Source organism: Balaenoptera ricei, chromosome 3, assembly GCF_028023285.1.
Source record: "Balaenoptera ricei isolate mBalRic1 chromosome 3, mBalRic1.hap2, whole genome shotgun sequence".
NCBI classification, from domain to species: Eukaryota; Metazoa; Chordata; class Mammalia; order Artiodactyla; family Balaenopteridae; genus Balaenoptera; species Balaenoptera ricei.
The window spans coordinates 165417933-165433627 of NC_082641.1; the positions used below are offsets into that span (position 1 = coordinate 165417933).

The window sequence follows — 15695 nt, forward strand, 5'->3', positions numbered from 1 at the left end:
GCAAGTGAGGTAGTAGAACATCACCCTCATCAAATAGGTGAGGCTGCTGCTTGGGTCTCATTCATCTTTTGAGGCAGATGAAAGCACGACAGCCACAGGGGGAATGAGCGGAAGTGTCATGGATTCCAAGACAGCACCTAGCTGAACCCAGCTCTGGGCTGCCTGGCTTCCTCAGCCTTCAGGGTTCGACCCATGCCACTTCTTATGGGAAGTCCTCCAGGATACCTGGCTCTGGAGTCATCTCTCTTCCCATACACTGATCACCATCCACTTTCTCTGGAACCATCAGAGGTCACAAAAGTAGATGCCTGCTGGGAGTAAGGGAAGGGAACCTACAGCAACCTGCAGGGCATTTGCCCCACTTAATGGCTGATAAGCAGAAATGCAGGCCCAGTGTGGTCACACTTTCCAATTTCTCAAAAGAAGTCAGAAGTATAAATTCTTATGTGAAATGTTACCATTTTTAACACTGACAACAGATGTTCACCGTGCCTGGGGGCTGGATCCTGTCTTGGGCACCCTCAGGTGTCACAGAGGAAAGCTTCCAGGTGAAGATGGCCATCAAGCTTCAGTGCCCTCTGAAAATGACGGGTCCTGAAAATGACGGAACTGAGAATATGAAATCACAGCTAGAGCAAGTTGTGTAAGTCATGTGTTTTACCCATAAGACTGGGCCCTTCTGGTGGGCAGGGAGGGACGTGAGTCATCAGGCCCTGCCTGACCAAGGCCAGCGCCAAAGCCCTGGCCACACAGGCCTGGGGCAGGGTGAATGAGAAAATCCAAAGGGACAGGCGTCCACCCTCCAGGGAAGTGAGGCAGAAGTCTGGGGTCACATAGCAGAGGTGTTCCCACAGACACATGCTTGGGAGTGGGTTCCCAAGGGGAAGGAAGGTCATTGTGCTGAGGGGACAGCAAACTTTGTAGGACAGGCAATGAGGATTGTGCTGGAGAGGAGGGAGTCCAGCTGGGAATGGGCTTGGACAGCAAACTGGCTCCAGGATGGAGAGGGAGGCCTTGGATGCTGAGTTGGGAAAGGTGGGCAGAGCGTAGAGAGGCTATTTCAGGCGGAGCCTGGGGGTGTGCAAAGACCAGGCGTCTAGAATCCCTGTAGGATTCAGGACAGGTGAGGGAGGCAACCTGACTGAGCTCTAGCAGGCGGAGCCCAGGTCTAGGTGGAGGAGACTGTGCTCAGAGGCTGCAATGGAGGGTTGGGGAGGCAGATGGAGGGGGAGAGGGACTTCAGGCAAAGAGGAGCTGGAGACTGAGGGAAACTTGCCTCTCTCTGTAAGGGTAAAAGTTGATCTTTGGGGTGGCTCTTGTGGTGCATGCGCCCTCCTTGTAAAACTGTTTTTCAGCCTCTGGCGTCTCCAACTGGTCAAAAGGCCTGGCTCAGTCCCATGGACCAGTAATCAGGCCTCCCCACCCCTTCCCAGCTCTGCTCCCTATCCTGCCCCAGGGCGCACAGAGAGGGAGAGGCGGCCCCTCGCGCCCCAGGGCTGACGGTTGGGACCCGGGTGCTCCGAGGACTCTTTGGGTGGGGATGCTCGGGCGGGCTTTAGCTCCTCCGAGGTTTCGCGCCACGAGTGCGCGGGGCGCCGCAGAGGGTGGCCGGCAGCGGGGCTCTCCCGACCCGGCCCGCGGCGCTTTTACGCCGCCGCCTCGGGGTGTCTCTGCTTCGCTACGAGCCGGGAACCGCGGCGGCGACGGCGCGAGGAGGGGAGCGGGCGGAGGCGGCGGCGGCGGCGGCGGCGGCCGCGCCAAGAAGCGCCGGGTCACCGCAGGCTGAGGCGCCCGCCGTCCCCGCCCTCCCCCTCGCTCGCCTTCTCCCTCCCTCCCGCCTCCCTAGCTCTCTCGCTCCTTCCCTCTCCCCGCCTCCCTCCGCTCTCCCCCGCCCTCCTCTCCGCGCCTCGCCTCCTCCGCCCCGCGCCCTGCGGTGCTGCAGCTGCGGGCGGCTCCAGCTGCCCCCAGATGTGGGCTGGGCGGCGCGCGGGGAACTTTCGCGCCGGCTGCGAGTGCGGGGCCCCGGCTGCGGTCCGGCTGCCATGGATCCGCCGGCGGGAGCCGCTCGCCGCCTGCTCTGCCCCGCGCTGCTGCTGCTGCTACTGCTGCCGCTCCTGCTACCGCCGCTGCCCGCGGACGCCCGGCTCGCCGCCGCCGCCGACCCCCCAGGTAGGTGCGGCGCGGCCCTCACGCCTCCCGACCCCAGTCGGCCGGGCTCCTCCCCGGCCCGCGTGCCCCACCGCCCCCTCCCCAGGCGTCGTCCAGCCTGACTTGGGCAAACTCCGCGCGCCCCGCCCGGGGCCAAGTTGGCCAACTTCGGGGCCGGGTTGGTCGCGCAGGGGGCGCCCTGCGGCGCACCTGGGCGTCTCGGGCCGCGGGGAGCCTCGGAGCGCTCGCGGCTCCCGGGACGCGGAGCGTGGAGACGGAGGGCCGGGAAAGCCCCGCGGCGGAGAGCGCAGCGCCAGCCCCAGCGGGTCCGGGGGAGCCAGGGCGAGGCGGCGCCCCGGCTCGCGTCCGGGGACGCTCGGGAGTAGTCGGGTGCGGAGCGCGCCGCCTTGGGCCCTGAGGAATGGTTGGGGCGACCCGGAGGGGATCCTCGAAGATCTGAGGGACCCTCCTTCACCCTCCCTGCCCTCGGACACGCGGGGAGGGGGGCCGGCAGCGGGCTAACCCGGAGCTGTACACGGAGGACAGGCCGCCAGTGCCCGGGGGAGCCGAGTCCTCGCCGCTCCGGAGGCGAGCGGTGAGGGCAGTCGGGCGGCGGGGACTGCTGAGGGGGTGGAGCACGCGGGTAGGGGGCCAGCCGGGAATGGCTTCGGAGCAGCCCCACATACTGCCGAGGACGGTAGGTTCAAGGGGCGGAGGATGCTCTGACCGGGCCGTCCCCTGGGGAACTGTGAGGAGCCGCGGAGCCCCAACCCGGAACGGGGCAGGATGCAGAGCTCTTGGCTGGGAGGGTTCCAGAGGGTGTCGGCCCGGGGTCGGCGGGGGTCGGGAGTTGCGGCCCTGTTAACGCCCCTTCCCGGTTGGAAGAAGGCCGGGGAGGTGCAGGCTAGTTTCTGAGGGTTGCCTAGAGGAATGCCCTTCCCTTCGCAGTGGGGGAGGGGTTTGTGAGGATGCTGGACTCGGTGGCAGGGCCCTGGGATTCCCAGGTCTCGACTGGTCTAACGTCCCTTCCCATTGCAGGCTGGCCCCAGGGGCACGGCGCGGAGCGCATCCTGGCGGTGCCGGTGCGCACTGACGCTCAGGGCCTCTTGGTGTCCCACGTGGTGTCGGCGGCGACGGCGCAGGCTGGGGTACGGGCCCGCAGGGCTGCCCCTGTCCAGATCCCGGGTTTCTCTGGAGGCAGCGAGGAGGACCCTGGCGGCCGCCTCTTCTACAATGTCACGGTCTTCGGCCGAGACCTGCACCTGCGGCTGCGGCCCAATGCCCGCCTCGTGGCGCCCGGGGCCACGGTGGAGTGGCAGGGCGAGTCGGGCGCCACCCGCGTGGAGCCCCTGCTTGGGACCTGCCTCTACGTCGGAGACGTGGCCGGCCTGGCTGAAGCCTCCTCTGTGGCGCTCAGCAACTGCGACGGGCTGGTGAGTACGCACTTCTCTCCCTTCTTTCTGTCCATTGCCCTCGCCTGGGCTTTGGAAGCCGTTTATCTGGGAGTCCCCTGGGAGGGCAAGGCCTGTACTGAGGACCTTCTCTGCACCCCTGTGCTTAGGGACCACTGGGTACAGACTGAAGGGGTTGGCTGGAAGGCAAGTTGTTTCTATTGGACAGAGAGGGTGATTTATGCAGGGGGAAGGCCACATTTCCAAAGCACTTATCAAGTAGAAAAGTGTGGTCTCCCTTATGCCTGCAGGCACAGGTCTTCATCTTGCATCCAGGTGTGTGTATATCTCTGTTAGTGCGTGCATCTGCACATGTGTTTTGGAACGGGTACGAGTACCTGAGTACCTGTGTACTTGTGTGAACATGTGAATGTGCCATTGTGTCTTGTCCATGTGTGTATCTGCAGGTTTCTGTTCATTTGTGTGCCCGTGTCTGTTGAGTGTGTTGCTGTGCATTGTGGCATGTGTGATATTTGTGTGGGGGCATGTGTGCTGGCAGTTGGTCTTCTCGTTTCTGTGTGTGCAAGTGGTGCCAGCCTAGGGAGCAGGCAGTGGTGCTGAAATACCCAGTTATCCCTCTGCCCCCTGGCTGACCGGGAACCACTGATTTTTATGCTGTGGTTTCCTGTTGGACTTCAGCTGGTTATTTGAAAAGTTGGTTTTCTCTCTCTATTTTGAGCCAAGGCGAGCATTTGGAAATGCAGGCTCTGGTGCCCATGGGCAGCCCCTGAAGGACAGGAGAGGCTGGGGAGTGGGTCCCTTTTGGGACTGCCTGGGCCACTCAGTGTGACCAGAGCCTTGGGAAGTTCTCCTGCTTCTTAGGGCCTAGGGGGACCATGGCCTGGCATAAGGGGTCCTCAGAGGAAGCCTGGATCAATGCTCAGGGAGGAGGCTGACATTGGCGGTGCTCCATCCGGCCACCCTGAGGCCTGGCACGTGGCAGAAGCCACTGCAGTTTTCTATTTTGGATTGGGTGTGTGGTGGTCAGGCTGGCTGTGCTGGCCAGACATCTGAAGCCGCCCACCATGGGTTCCACTCTAATTGCTGCTCAGGGGACTCCTACTCTGAGCAAGTGGCCTCTCTCCCAGTCCTGCTGGTCCCCAAGCCCCCTGTCCTCAGTCTTGCCCTGCAGGCTGCAGAGCCAGCAATTACACAGAGCCCCACAACCGCTGGCGTTCTTTATATGGAGACACAGGAAATGTCACTTGTTGCTTCGGAAAATCACTGCCTTTGGCTGGATTTAGTTAGAACCTGGGCGTACTGCAAACAACTATAAATGTCCTTGGAGGAGCTGGGTTAACACGGTGCAGCCTTTTATATCCTTGTTGCCTCTGAGGCTGCCCTGGACCTCATACGTGCATCTCATTTTACACTGGAGGTGAATTTCCTAAATAAAAGGAAATTGGTGCTGGGGGCTCGGGGGGGGTGGCCTGGGCTGGGGTGGGGGAGTTGACATGGAGGTAGTCTGTTGCTGGGCCAACTCCTGTGTGCTAAGTAATACTTGATGGAGAGCATTTCAGGGAGGCTTTGTCCATGTATCATTCATTCTGTGATTTGTTTGTTCAGCCAGCACCTCCAAGCGCCATTGTCCACTGTGCTGGTCAGAGATGTAGCTGGCCTGGTGCCCACCTGGGGCACACATGCTCAGCTGATGGGCTGGGGCCCACTCTGGTCAGGGCTTGGAAAGCATGCTCCTGGCGGCTATTTGAAGAATGAGTTGCCGGGGGCAAAGGCACAGAGGGAAGAGCATATGCAGAGAAGTACCAGGTGTGTATCGGCTTGGTCAGAACAGGTGCAGTGAGATGTCAACATGTACTGGACACACACCGGCAGAAGTGCAAGACACAGCTGGAGAGAAGACTGGAGTTGGAAGAGGGACTGTCATCTGCCTGAATGGCCTTGAATGTTGTCAGTGAAAACTGGCCTTGAGATAGTGGGGCAGCATCATTAGTTCTTCTTCTCTTTTTCCTTCTTTCTTCTTCATGTGTGTGTGTCTGTTCTGATCTTATACCACTTAATTCCTTAGCCCGTTAAGTCCCTCTGTGCATCAGTGATAGGCCCACTTGCTAAGGGCCCGGGGTTTAAACGTCACGTTTCTGGTTCACAGAGACCCTGTGGGGGAGGATTCTTCATCCCTGGTTTACAGATGGGCAGCTGAGGTTCTGGAAGGTTGAGTGACTTGCCCAAGGCCACACAGCCTGTGGTGGCAGGAGTCTGGCCTGGTTCTGTCCAGCCCCTTCTGCCATGGTGCTCCCAAGTCTGGGTGGGTAGAAGCCCCTGAGGTGTAGTAATAGAAGCTGTAATCCCTAGGCACTCCCTCTCAATAGTCCTTACAAGGCTACATGCATATCATCCTCCCAGCAGTCATGCCACACAGTACCCCTTCCTCTGCAGCCCTGCTCTTCCTTCACAGATAGTGAAACACACTGAAGCAGGTGTGTCAGGCTGCAGTGTGTGCAGATCCCCAAGGATCTTGTTAAAATTCAGATTCTGAGTCAGTATGTCTGGGGTGGGGTTTAAGGTTCTGCATTTTTAATTAAGCTACCAGGCTTGTGCTCCTGGGCTTCGGGACTGCCCTTTGAGAAGCAAAACTCTACACTCCCATTGCTGCAAAGGAGTACTACAGGATTACACCACAAGTTTCTCTGAGCAAATGCGGTTCAGTGGACAACTGGTGTGGGAAACGCTGCACCTTTGCTTTCAGCCTGGGAGATTTAAGGAGGCCCACTGGGTTCTCTGAGAAGTTCTGTAATAAAGAAACCTCTTGAACTCCGTGTAATGCAGTACTTCCCATGCAGATGGGACCATCAACACCTTCTTTGCAGAACGTGTGGAACTAGCCTTCCTGGAAGACGTGTGGAGAAACCAAGGAGCAGGGTTACAGCAGGCAGCTGTGGTCTTACAGCTTAAGTTTAGATGCTTAGGTGGGACAAGCCTCTCCCAAGAGCCATAGGCCCTTTCAGGCCTATCGTCCTGCTCCTGGCCTGGGACACACATTTGCTCATATACTTGCTTGGTCCTGAATTTGTTTCTCCGCCTTAAAGGAAGGCAGTAGTAGCTTTGTTTTCTGTGGACAGGAGTCTCCTAATCTATTCAGCACGAGGGGATTCTTATGGTCAGCATCCTTTCAGTCACAAGCGAAGGAAAACTCAAGTCAAATTAGTTTAAACAGAAACGGGCAGTTAGCAGCTCACATAATGGTCAGTCTTCAGGCATGGCTGGATCCAGGTGCTCCTGTCATTAGGACTCTTGCTGTCTCTTGCCTCTGCCTTCTTATGTGTTGGCTCTGTTCTCAGGTGGAGTCCTTCTGTGGTAAGTCAAGGGGCCCCACCGGTGCTGGCTGGCATCTTTTTCTGATAATTCCAGCTGAGTCCTGGGTAGCACTCTCTTCAGGCTGGGGCCAGATGCTCCCATGAGAATCAGGACAGGAGATATGCTGAACCCCATGGATGGAGAGCGCAAGGGGTGCTGCTTCCTATAATGATATGAGGTTGGAACCTGGGTGTGCCAAGGTGAAAATTCTACTAGAGTCAGGTAGAGGTACAGACTCAGGAAATGCCACATGCTTCATAAGACATACCATATATTTTATTTCCAGAGAGGTTGGTAGGTGTAGTTTCCAGGTTCTTTTACGGTCACTAGACAGGTATAGTTCATCATATTCACAGGGAAAGGCTAACATTTGCCTTTTTACAATGCGTGAGAAAGTAATGCTTAACAAAGGATTCTTGTATATCTCATTGCTATGGAAGAGTTTTCTAGTACCTCTCAGGCCACATGATAGGTGTACTAATTTCACATCATTCTTACATGCTCATTAAAAACCCAATGAGAAGCCTGTTGACATAAAAAGTAATAACAGAACGTCACAGTTCACTGTGCCCTTATTATGTGCCAGGCTTTCTTCTGAGCACCTTATGCTGTATCACCTTGATTAATCCTCACAACACCCTATGGTGTGTGCTGATATCATCCCCATTTTACAGATGAAGAAACCGAGATAGCTTACTTCAAGCTTTGCAGTCTGTATTTAAACGCATGTCTGTTTGGTTCCAAGCCCAGCTCACTACATGTTATTGCGTTTTTTGCACACCAACAAAAAGAATAAAAATGAAGAAATGCATTTCTTTAAAACATTTCTAGTCAACTCCTGGAGACCTTCTCAGTCAGCGGCATTGACTGTTGTCAGTGTCAGTGAGTGGGAGCTGGGAGCAGGTCTGGTGGCCAAGTGGCTTGGTGACTTGCGGCTGACTTGCTCTGGGCTGCAGCTCCTTTCAGGTGGCCTGAGTCCTCGTGGCTAGGTGATGGCAGTGGGGACTCCAGTAGGATGGAAGCACCCTGCCATACCTCTGTCTCCCTCATGCAGTGCAGCTCAGGGGACCTCTCTGGCCTGGTGTTTCTGGTTGGCAAGGCCATTGGTGGAAGCGTCCATGGGCTGGGCAGTGACTCTGTGAGGCAGGCTCAAGGGCTGCTGCCTTGTGGGCTGGCGCTCCCCTGCTGGGCTGCCATCCTGGCCAGGCACCTGCTCTGTATAGTCTTGATGGGCATTAAAAGTCACTAAGGGCCACAGAGAGAAGTCATTTCCTGGCCTAAGGGACTGAATTGAGTTTCATTTTTCCTAAAAAGGCTGCTGTCTTTTAGGCCACACACTGGGCTCCAGCTGGTTCAGGTGCTGGAATGCGGAGGGCAGGTGCAGCAGGCTTGGGCTGCAGGGCTGGGGGTGAGAGGTGTGTGGGACTTGCAGCTGCCCTTTGTAGGGTCTTCCTACCTTTCACCTCGCCTTGGCACTGCCTGGAGGGCAATCAGAAGGTCTCAGGAACACCAAAGAGGGGCTGCGGGAACGTCCGGGTTCCCTGGGTGTTGGGGCTGCTCAGGTCAGAGGAGCAGAGGTACCTGCTTGGCCCCTGCTCTTGGCAATCTACACAGCTGCCCAGGGTGGTCTCAGCCTCCTCCATGGCTTATTATTCTCCTTGTTGTTTAAGACTTGTTCAGTTTACGTGGCAGAAAACCAACTTGGATGAAACAAACAAGGGATGTCATGGGCCCAGTTATCCTTGGGGTCCTGAGGAGTTCCAGCTTCAGGCATGGCTGGATCTAGCAGATTCAGGGCTGCTTTTAGAACATGCTTTCTGCCTTTCAGCTCTGTCAGTTGTCTGTGCTCATCTCAGGATGGCTCTACCCATATGGGGTCCACCAGTGCAGCTCCTGGCTTAACTTCTCTTCCATGGTAGCAATCTCTTGGAAATGGAGAACACTCCTTTTTGGACGGTTCTTGCTAGAGTCCTGGGGAGGGCTCTGATGGGTCCTACTTAGGTTATAGGCCCACCTTTAAATCAATCACTGTGATGTGGGCCTGGCCAGAGTCTCTTGCCCCTCTTTGGGGTTGAGAGTGAGGGTCAGATCCCCAAACTCTGGAATGGATTGGGGTTTTACCGTAAAAGCAAGAGGAAGGACCAGTGTGCTGGGCTGCCACTCTCCACCCAGACTTCAGGCCCTGCATCTGTCCCGAATCTCTTCCTGTGCTCCAGACTTGCCTGCCCAGCTGCTTTGGGGGCTCTTTCCCTGAGTGACCCCATGCTTCTGAAATGGAACACAGGTCTCTCTACTCTCTTCCAGACCTCACCCTTCACTTGGGCAGGAATCCCAGGATCGCCCTTCCCTTCCCACTCCATGACAACCACATCCAGCCAGTCATCATCCTAGACATGTCCGGACTTCATCCCAGTTCCCATCTTTCCACCACATTTAACTCCAAGCCCCGACTTTTGCCCATGTGATCCTTAGCCACTCCAAATTGGAGCAACTCTTTCCCCCCACAGCTGCCAGTCTGATTTTTGTAAACCACACATTCAGTCATGTCACTCCTTTGCTTAAGACATTTCTTAAGTGGTGGTCTTAAGTGGTCTTAAGTCTTTCTTAAGTAGTGGTCTTAAGTGGTTCTTATTGCCCTTAAAAAAAATCCAAACTCAGAAAAAAAAAATTCAAACCCACTGGCCTGGCATACAAGGCCTCCCATGACCTGACCCAGTAGCCTTCAGCCTCGTCTGTCACTGTGTCCTGCCTCATGCCTGTGCTCCAGTCACATCAAGCTTTCAGTTTCTCCACCACTGGACACTCCCATCCTAGGCTCTTTGCACAGGCTGTGCCCTCGCCTGGACCACTCTTATCCCTCCCTCTTTACCTGGCTCACTCTGTAGGTCTCAGCTAAATGGCACTTCATCCAGGAAGCTGTCTTAGACATTCACATGCCACGTTGTACCCCATGCTTCTTTGGTAACTTGTACTATGGGCAACTTGTACCTGGGCCCACAGGGCCCAGCTGCACCTGGGGGGAGCTCAGCTAGGGGCCATGAAATGAGTGTGTCTGGGGAGTGGGGGCTGGAAGCCTGTGAAGTTCCTTGCCCCTAAGACCCTGTGCCCCATGCCCAGGCATGGTCCACCTCTCCTTGTATGCTTTGCTGCAGACCCCAGAATGTCCACACTCAGTGGGGTAGGCCCCCTTGGAGAATGGCCAAAAGCTCTGCTTCCTTTCCCACAGGAAAGCACTTGTGCACACATGTGGTTTTGCACAGTTTTCTTGCTCCCACTTTGGGGTTCATGAAACGTGAGTTCAAAACCCGTGGTCTAAATGAAACTACGTAAGGAAGGAAGCCACTCTGAGCCTGTTTGGAGGAGGGATGGGGGTGGTGAAGAGACCTTGGACTGGGCTCTGGCAGGTCATCGTGCAACTCTGGGCAAATACTCCCACCATGAGCCTCGGTTTGTCCAGTGACAAGTGGGGCTGGATCAATTATTTCTGAGACCCTTCTAGGGCAACTCTGGGTTTCTTAGGGGCCAAATGGGGACCAGTTGAGGGGATCAGGCTGATGGAGAGGTGGGGACCCTGGCTAGTCTATGCGCTGCCTCCCTTGATAGATTGTTGGCCCTCAGGAGCATGGGCTCCTTGCTGCCAGACCTACGGATGTTTCTTCAGAGAAGCTGCATTTCTGAGTCTGCTGATATCACATGGGCAGATGAATCCAGTGTGAATCCAGTGAGCTCTGAGGTCCCCTGACCGGGCCTCCGGAGGCATATGTGGAAATGTTGAGAGCTATGCTGGCAGCAGGATCGTTAGATAGGCCAGGGCTCCCTGCAGGCAGGGGCTGTCTTCGAGAACATGCTGAGAACCCAGCCTTACTTTATCACAGCTACCCCATGCCCTCTTCTGGGGCATCCACAACCTCCTGTCTGGCCTCCTCACCACTTCTCACTGAGTGCCATTTGGCGGGAGGGAAGGGGCTTCCTGCTGGGACTGGGGAGGGATGTGCACTGACCTGTGGCTCCCATGGTGGAGGCTGGCTTGTCAGGGGTTTGTGCTAGGGGTGGCAGAGCAGCAGCCCACGGCCCCTGCCCACCTCATGGTGGCCCCTCAGAATGGTGTAGGCATGTCTGTGGTCTGAAACCCAGACTCAACAGGCTTCAGCAAATATGGCATCTGAAGGCACTTACAGTTGTCCAAATCTTAGAGGCAGGGGGTAGAGTGGAGGTTGTCAGGGGCTGAAGGAGGGAGATGGGGCGTTGTTGTTTCGTGGGTACAGAACTTCAGTTTTACAAGAAGGAAAGAGTTCTGGAGATGGATGGTGGTGATCATTGCACAACATTATGAATATATTTAATACCACTGAATTGTACACTTAAAAGTGGTTAAGATGGTAAATTTTATGTTATATGTATTTTATTTTTTAATATTTATTTATTTGGTTGTGCCGGGTCTTAGTTGCGGCTCGTGGGCTCCTTAGTTGTGGCTCACTGGCTCCTTAGTTGTAGTATGTGACTCCTTAGTTGTGGCAGGTAGGCTCCTTAGTTGTGGCTTGTCGGCTCCTTAGTTGTGGCCTGCAAACTCTTAGTTGCGGCATGCCTGTGGGATCTAGTTCCCTGACCAGGGATTGAACCCAGGCCCCCTGCATTGGAAGTGCAGAGTCTTATCCACTGCACCACCAGGGAAGTCCCTGTTATATGTATTTTACCACACACACACAAAAGGCATCTGAGGACTGGTGGGATTGGGTAGGTAATTCAGGGGTGGAGTGGCGCCCCTGCTCGCCCAGCCCCCTCTCCCCAGTGTGACTCTGTTCCTTGGTGGACCATTGGCTGTAGTTGCACCCACACCCCTCACATCCCCCAGGTATAACCAGGTGCAAAAGGGAAACAGACTACTTTTTGGAGGTTCCTGCCACAGTTCTGACTTCACTCTGAACGGACAGGCTTAGGTCATGGGACATTTCCATAGCCAATCACGGTGGCCCAGCAATGCATCGTGCAGGAGCATAGTGAAGCCTGACTAGACTCCTCATGAAGGCCAGCATAGTTGGTCACCGATCTCTGAGCCTCAGCCCAAGGAGGCCAGCTCTTTGTGCACCACCTTCTGTCACATTGCCATCCCTGCCCTGACTCCACTGCCTGGTTGTGTGTTCCTGGCATTGGTTCCCAAGTGTAAGGATGCTGCTCCTTCAGGTGCTGGCAGGTTTCAGGTTTCCCCTGCCTGATGGCCAGCCTTGACTGCCCATCCCCCATATGCCCAGCACTTAGTGAGTGAGGAGTGACCCAGCATCAGCTGGGAGGCGGGGGAAGGCTGGGTCTTCACCCAGGCCTGCTGTGAGGACCACAAACGCCACAACCTGCGTGAGTAGAGGAGTCATCGAAGGGCTCATCCACTCTGAGACACAGGGATGCCCCCCCGCGCCCCCCCACACCATGGCCTGGTGTGTCCACTCAGCATAGAGGATGGCTTTGCTGTGTGGTGGCCTGAGCTGTGGCCTGGGCCTCCTCATTCTGGTCTCTGAGATCTGTAGGGTCAAGTATGCATGGGGCCTCTCTTGGGATCATGGGTCTATACTGGCAGGCAGATGAGTCCTTGATTACCCCTACTGCCCTCCTGCACTCGGGCAGGCTGGGGGGTTTTGTGTTGCTGCCAGAACACAGCAGGCTGCTGGTGTATGTGAATGTGTGTGCATGTTCCTATACATGGGATGTGTGTGTATATGTATGTGGAAATGTGTGCATGTGTATGCATATCTGTATGAGTATGATGTGTGTGCATGTGAGTGTGTGTGGGTATCTGTGCGTGTGCCTGTGTGCATTTAAGTAAGCATGTGTGCGAGTGTGTGTATTCAAGTGTGAGTGTGCATGTGTGGTCGTGTATGTTCTTGGCAGGGGTTTCCTGCAGGGGAGGGGACTGAGGTGGGATGGAGGTACTGAGGGGATGACTCCAGCCCCCTGAATCTTGGTGCCGCCTTGGGCCCCCCGTCCCCACAGTGGCAGGCATTCTGGAATGGGAGGGCCCAGGTAGGAGCCTCTCGCTCTGCTGCGTATGTTTCATATTAAATGTCAGCTGTCCACTGGGTCTGCTGTGCTGCCATTAATATGGAGAAGTTATTACTGAGCCTGGAGCCGGCTCCTCAGGCTGATCCATGAATTTCAATTACACTGCATGTCTACTCCAGGGCCTGTGGAGCGGGGCACACAGCTTCTGCTCCGAGGCAGAGGAAACCCTGGCGTCTAGGACCAAGGCTCAGGCAGGCTCTGCACCGCCCTACCCTGCCCTTTACATTTCAGTGATCACCATGGTGAGCAGTGGACTTAGTGTGGGCTGGAGGCTGCCACGTCACGTGGTCAGCTTTGCCCTGCGCAGCTGGGCAGCCTGGACAAGGGCCACGAACACTGCCGAACATCAGTTCCTTGGACTGCCAACCTCACTGGGCTTTGGAAGGGTGGGTGCACTTAGCCCAGGCCCCGGGTTTGGGAAGTGTTGGCCGTTTCTGTGTTTCATTGCATCTAAGGTGCCATCAATTATAGGGCGCCACAAGAAAGGGGGGACACTCCCAGCTAAACCACACCACTGCACCTTAACCGCAGTCCCGTGAGGTGTAGGAACCAGCCACCCCGCCTCTAGTTGCTCTGAGTGGTGGGCTGTTTTTCCTGGCTTGCTCACTTTGCTTCCTTAGTGTGTGACTGGCTTCGTCCGCTTCTGGGTGTCTTCCTCTCTTTGGTAAAGGAACGAGGTTACAGTCCTTCCTCCAGGGACATTCCTCACGGATGCCAAAGCTACACACTCTGTCGTCTCCGTGCCTTTCTGCACACACTGTAGTTTTTTGCATCACAGTGTGACTTCTTGAAGACGTTTGGGGCGGCAAAGGTCTCAACACAAGAAGTGTTGACCCTACAAGTAACTCAAGCGAAGTAATGGCGATACGAAACACCGTGGCGGAGTTGGTGTGTGCCAGGCAATGCCAGCCCCCCCATGGCTGCTGCCAGCTGCCGGCAGTGGTAAGACCCATTGATTTCATCCTGAGTTTGTATGTGGTAAATGTGAAAAATGGGTGTCTTAGAGTCCCGGACACATAGTTTTATTATTATGATGATGTTACAAGTGATTTCAGGGCCTAAGAGCTGGCACGTAATTCCCAGGCTGGGGAAGCAGGGCAGCGGCAGAGACCGGGCTGTTCAGACTGGAGGGACAAGCCCTTGACGGCTCTGTGAGCAGAACATTCAAAGGTTTATCTTTGAGGGACTTCCCTGGTGGGATGCGGGTTCGATCCCTGGTCGGGGAACTAAGATCCCACATGTCGCGGGGCAACTAAGCCCGCGTGCCGCAACGAGGATCCCGCGTGCCGCAACGAGGATCCCGCGTGCCACAACGAGGATCCCGCGTGCCGCAACTAGCACACGGCACAGCCAAAAAATAACAACCACAACAAAAAGAGATTCATCTTTGAACCTGGATATTTCTCCTTTGAAAACAGGGATTGGAACCACATGGCAAATAGGGCGTATTTATGTTTCATGCAAGGTATGTCTAAGGCTCAGCGGTGGCCAGTCTGATTGAGACAGAGCTTCTGGAGGTATGATAGAAACTGGCTCAAGAGCTGTGAGTATGTATAATTTTTTAAATGAATTATGCCACATACTGTCTCCAGTCAGTTGCAAATGAAACCTCAGGTCTGATGTCACAGATAAATTCTTTTTTTCTTTCAGCCTCTTCTTGTACCAGTACTGAATTCTGCTCAGTATAAGAGCTTTAAATCTCTAATATCTAAAGTACTGGCTACTTGACAGCTGTGCTGTTCACTACTGTGGTAGCTACAAGCCACTTGAGGCTGTTGGCTATTTGAGATGTGGCTGGTCTGAACTGAGAGGTGCTCTTGAGTGTAAAATATACTCCAGAATTCAAAGACTTAGTACCCAAAAAAAGAATAAATAAAATAAAATATCTAATTGATAAATTTAAAGTATTGATTACAGGTTAAAATGATAATAGCCTGGATGTGTTGGGTTAAGTAATATATATTGCTGAAATTAATTTCACCTTTTTTTTTTAACATGGGTACATGCGACATATTACATTTCTGTTGGGTAGTGCTGCTTTGAAACATCTGGCTGGATACTCCCCATTTCGCTGTTATTCTTTTGCACAATTTTCTTGGCTGGTCACATCTGTTTATTGTTTCAGTTGAATTTTAGAATTGTTTTATCAGGTTAGAAAAATCCCTTGTGAATTTGATTGACATTAAATTAAACTTAGAAACCAATTAAAGGAGGAATGGACAAAATTTGTAGTATTTACCAGGAACATGGTGTATTTTTCAATCGATTTAATTCTGCTTTGATGTTGCTTCGTAAAGTGTTACATACACATTTTTTATATGGGTCACCTATTGTTTTAAATCACGGCCATTTCAAGGATATTTTTCTTTTTGCCATTGTGAATTGAATCATTTCCATCTATCGCTGGTATACAGGATGGCTATTGATTTTTATATAATTATCTTTTATCAGGATGCTTGATTGAACTCATTAATTCTTTTTTTTTGAACTCATTAATTCTAATACATCTTTGTGAATTCCCTTGGGTTTTCTGTGTATACAGTTGTCCTATCTGTAGACTGTGGTAATTCTGGAGGCTCATTTTCAATCTGTGCCATCTAGAACCTTTGGAGTAACGTTAAGTAACGGCAGTGGCTTTGCGTATCCCTTTCTGCGCCTGCCTCTGATGGGGACGCCCCTGGCGTTTCTCTGCTTGCTCGTGGACTAAGATGGATTTCATGCGAAGGCAGTATC

At 54.2% G+C, this 15695-nt stretch overlaps 1 protein-coding gene across 2 annotated transcripts in view; it reads left to right on the plus strand.

The window, feature by feature from the left end:
- The first annotated feature begins 1976 nt into the window (after nt 1–1976).
- The window catches only part of ADAMTS2 (ADAM metallopeptidase with thrombospondin type 1 motif 2), a 239860-nt gene continuing 226141 nt past the window's right edge, over nt 1977–15695 (plus strand). For both annotated transcript variants that reach the window (XR_009502679.1, XM_059919687.1), the window contains exons 1-2: nt 1977–2169; nt 3187–3581. Coding sequence is in view for 1 of the 2 variants with exons in the window: in XM_059919687.1 (XP_059775670.1) it covers nt 2043–2169; nt 3187–3581 (522 nt within the window). In the remaining variant the exon portion in view is untranslated. The remainder of the gene's footprint in view (nt 2170–3186; nt 3582–15695) is intronic.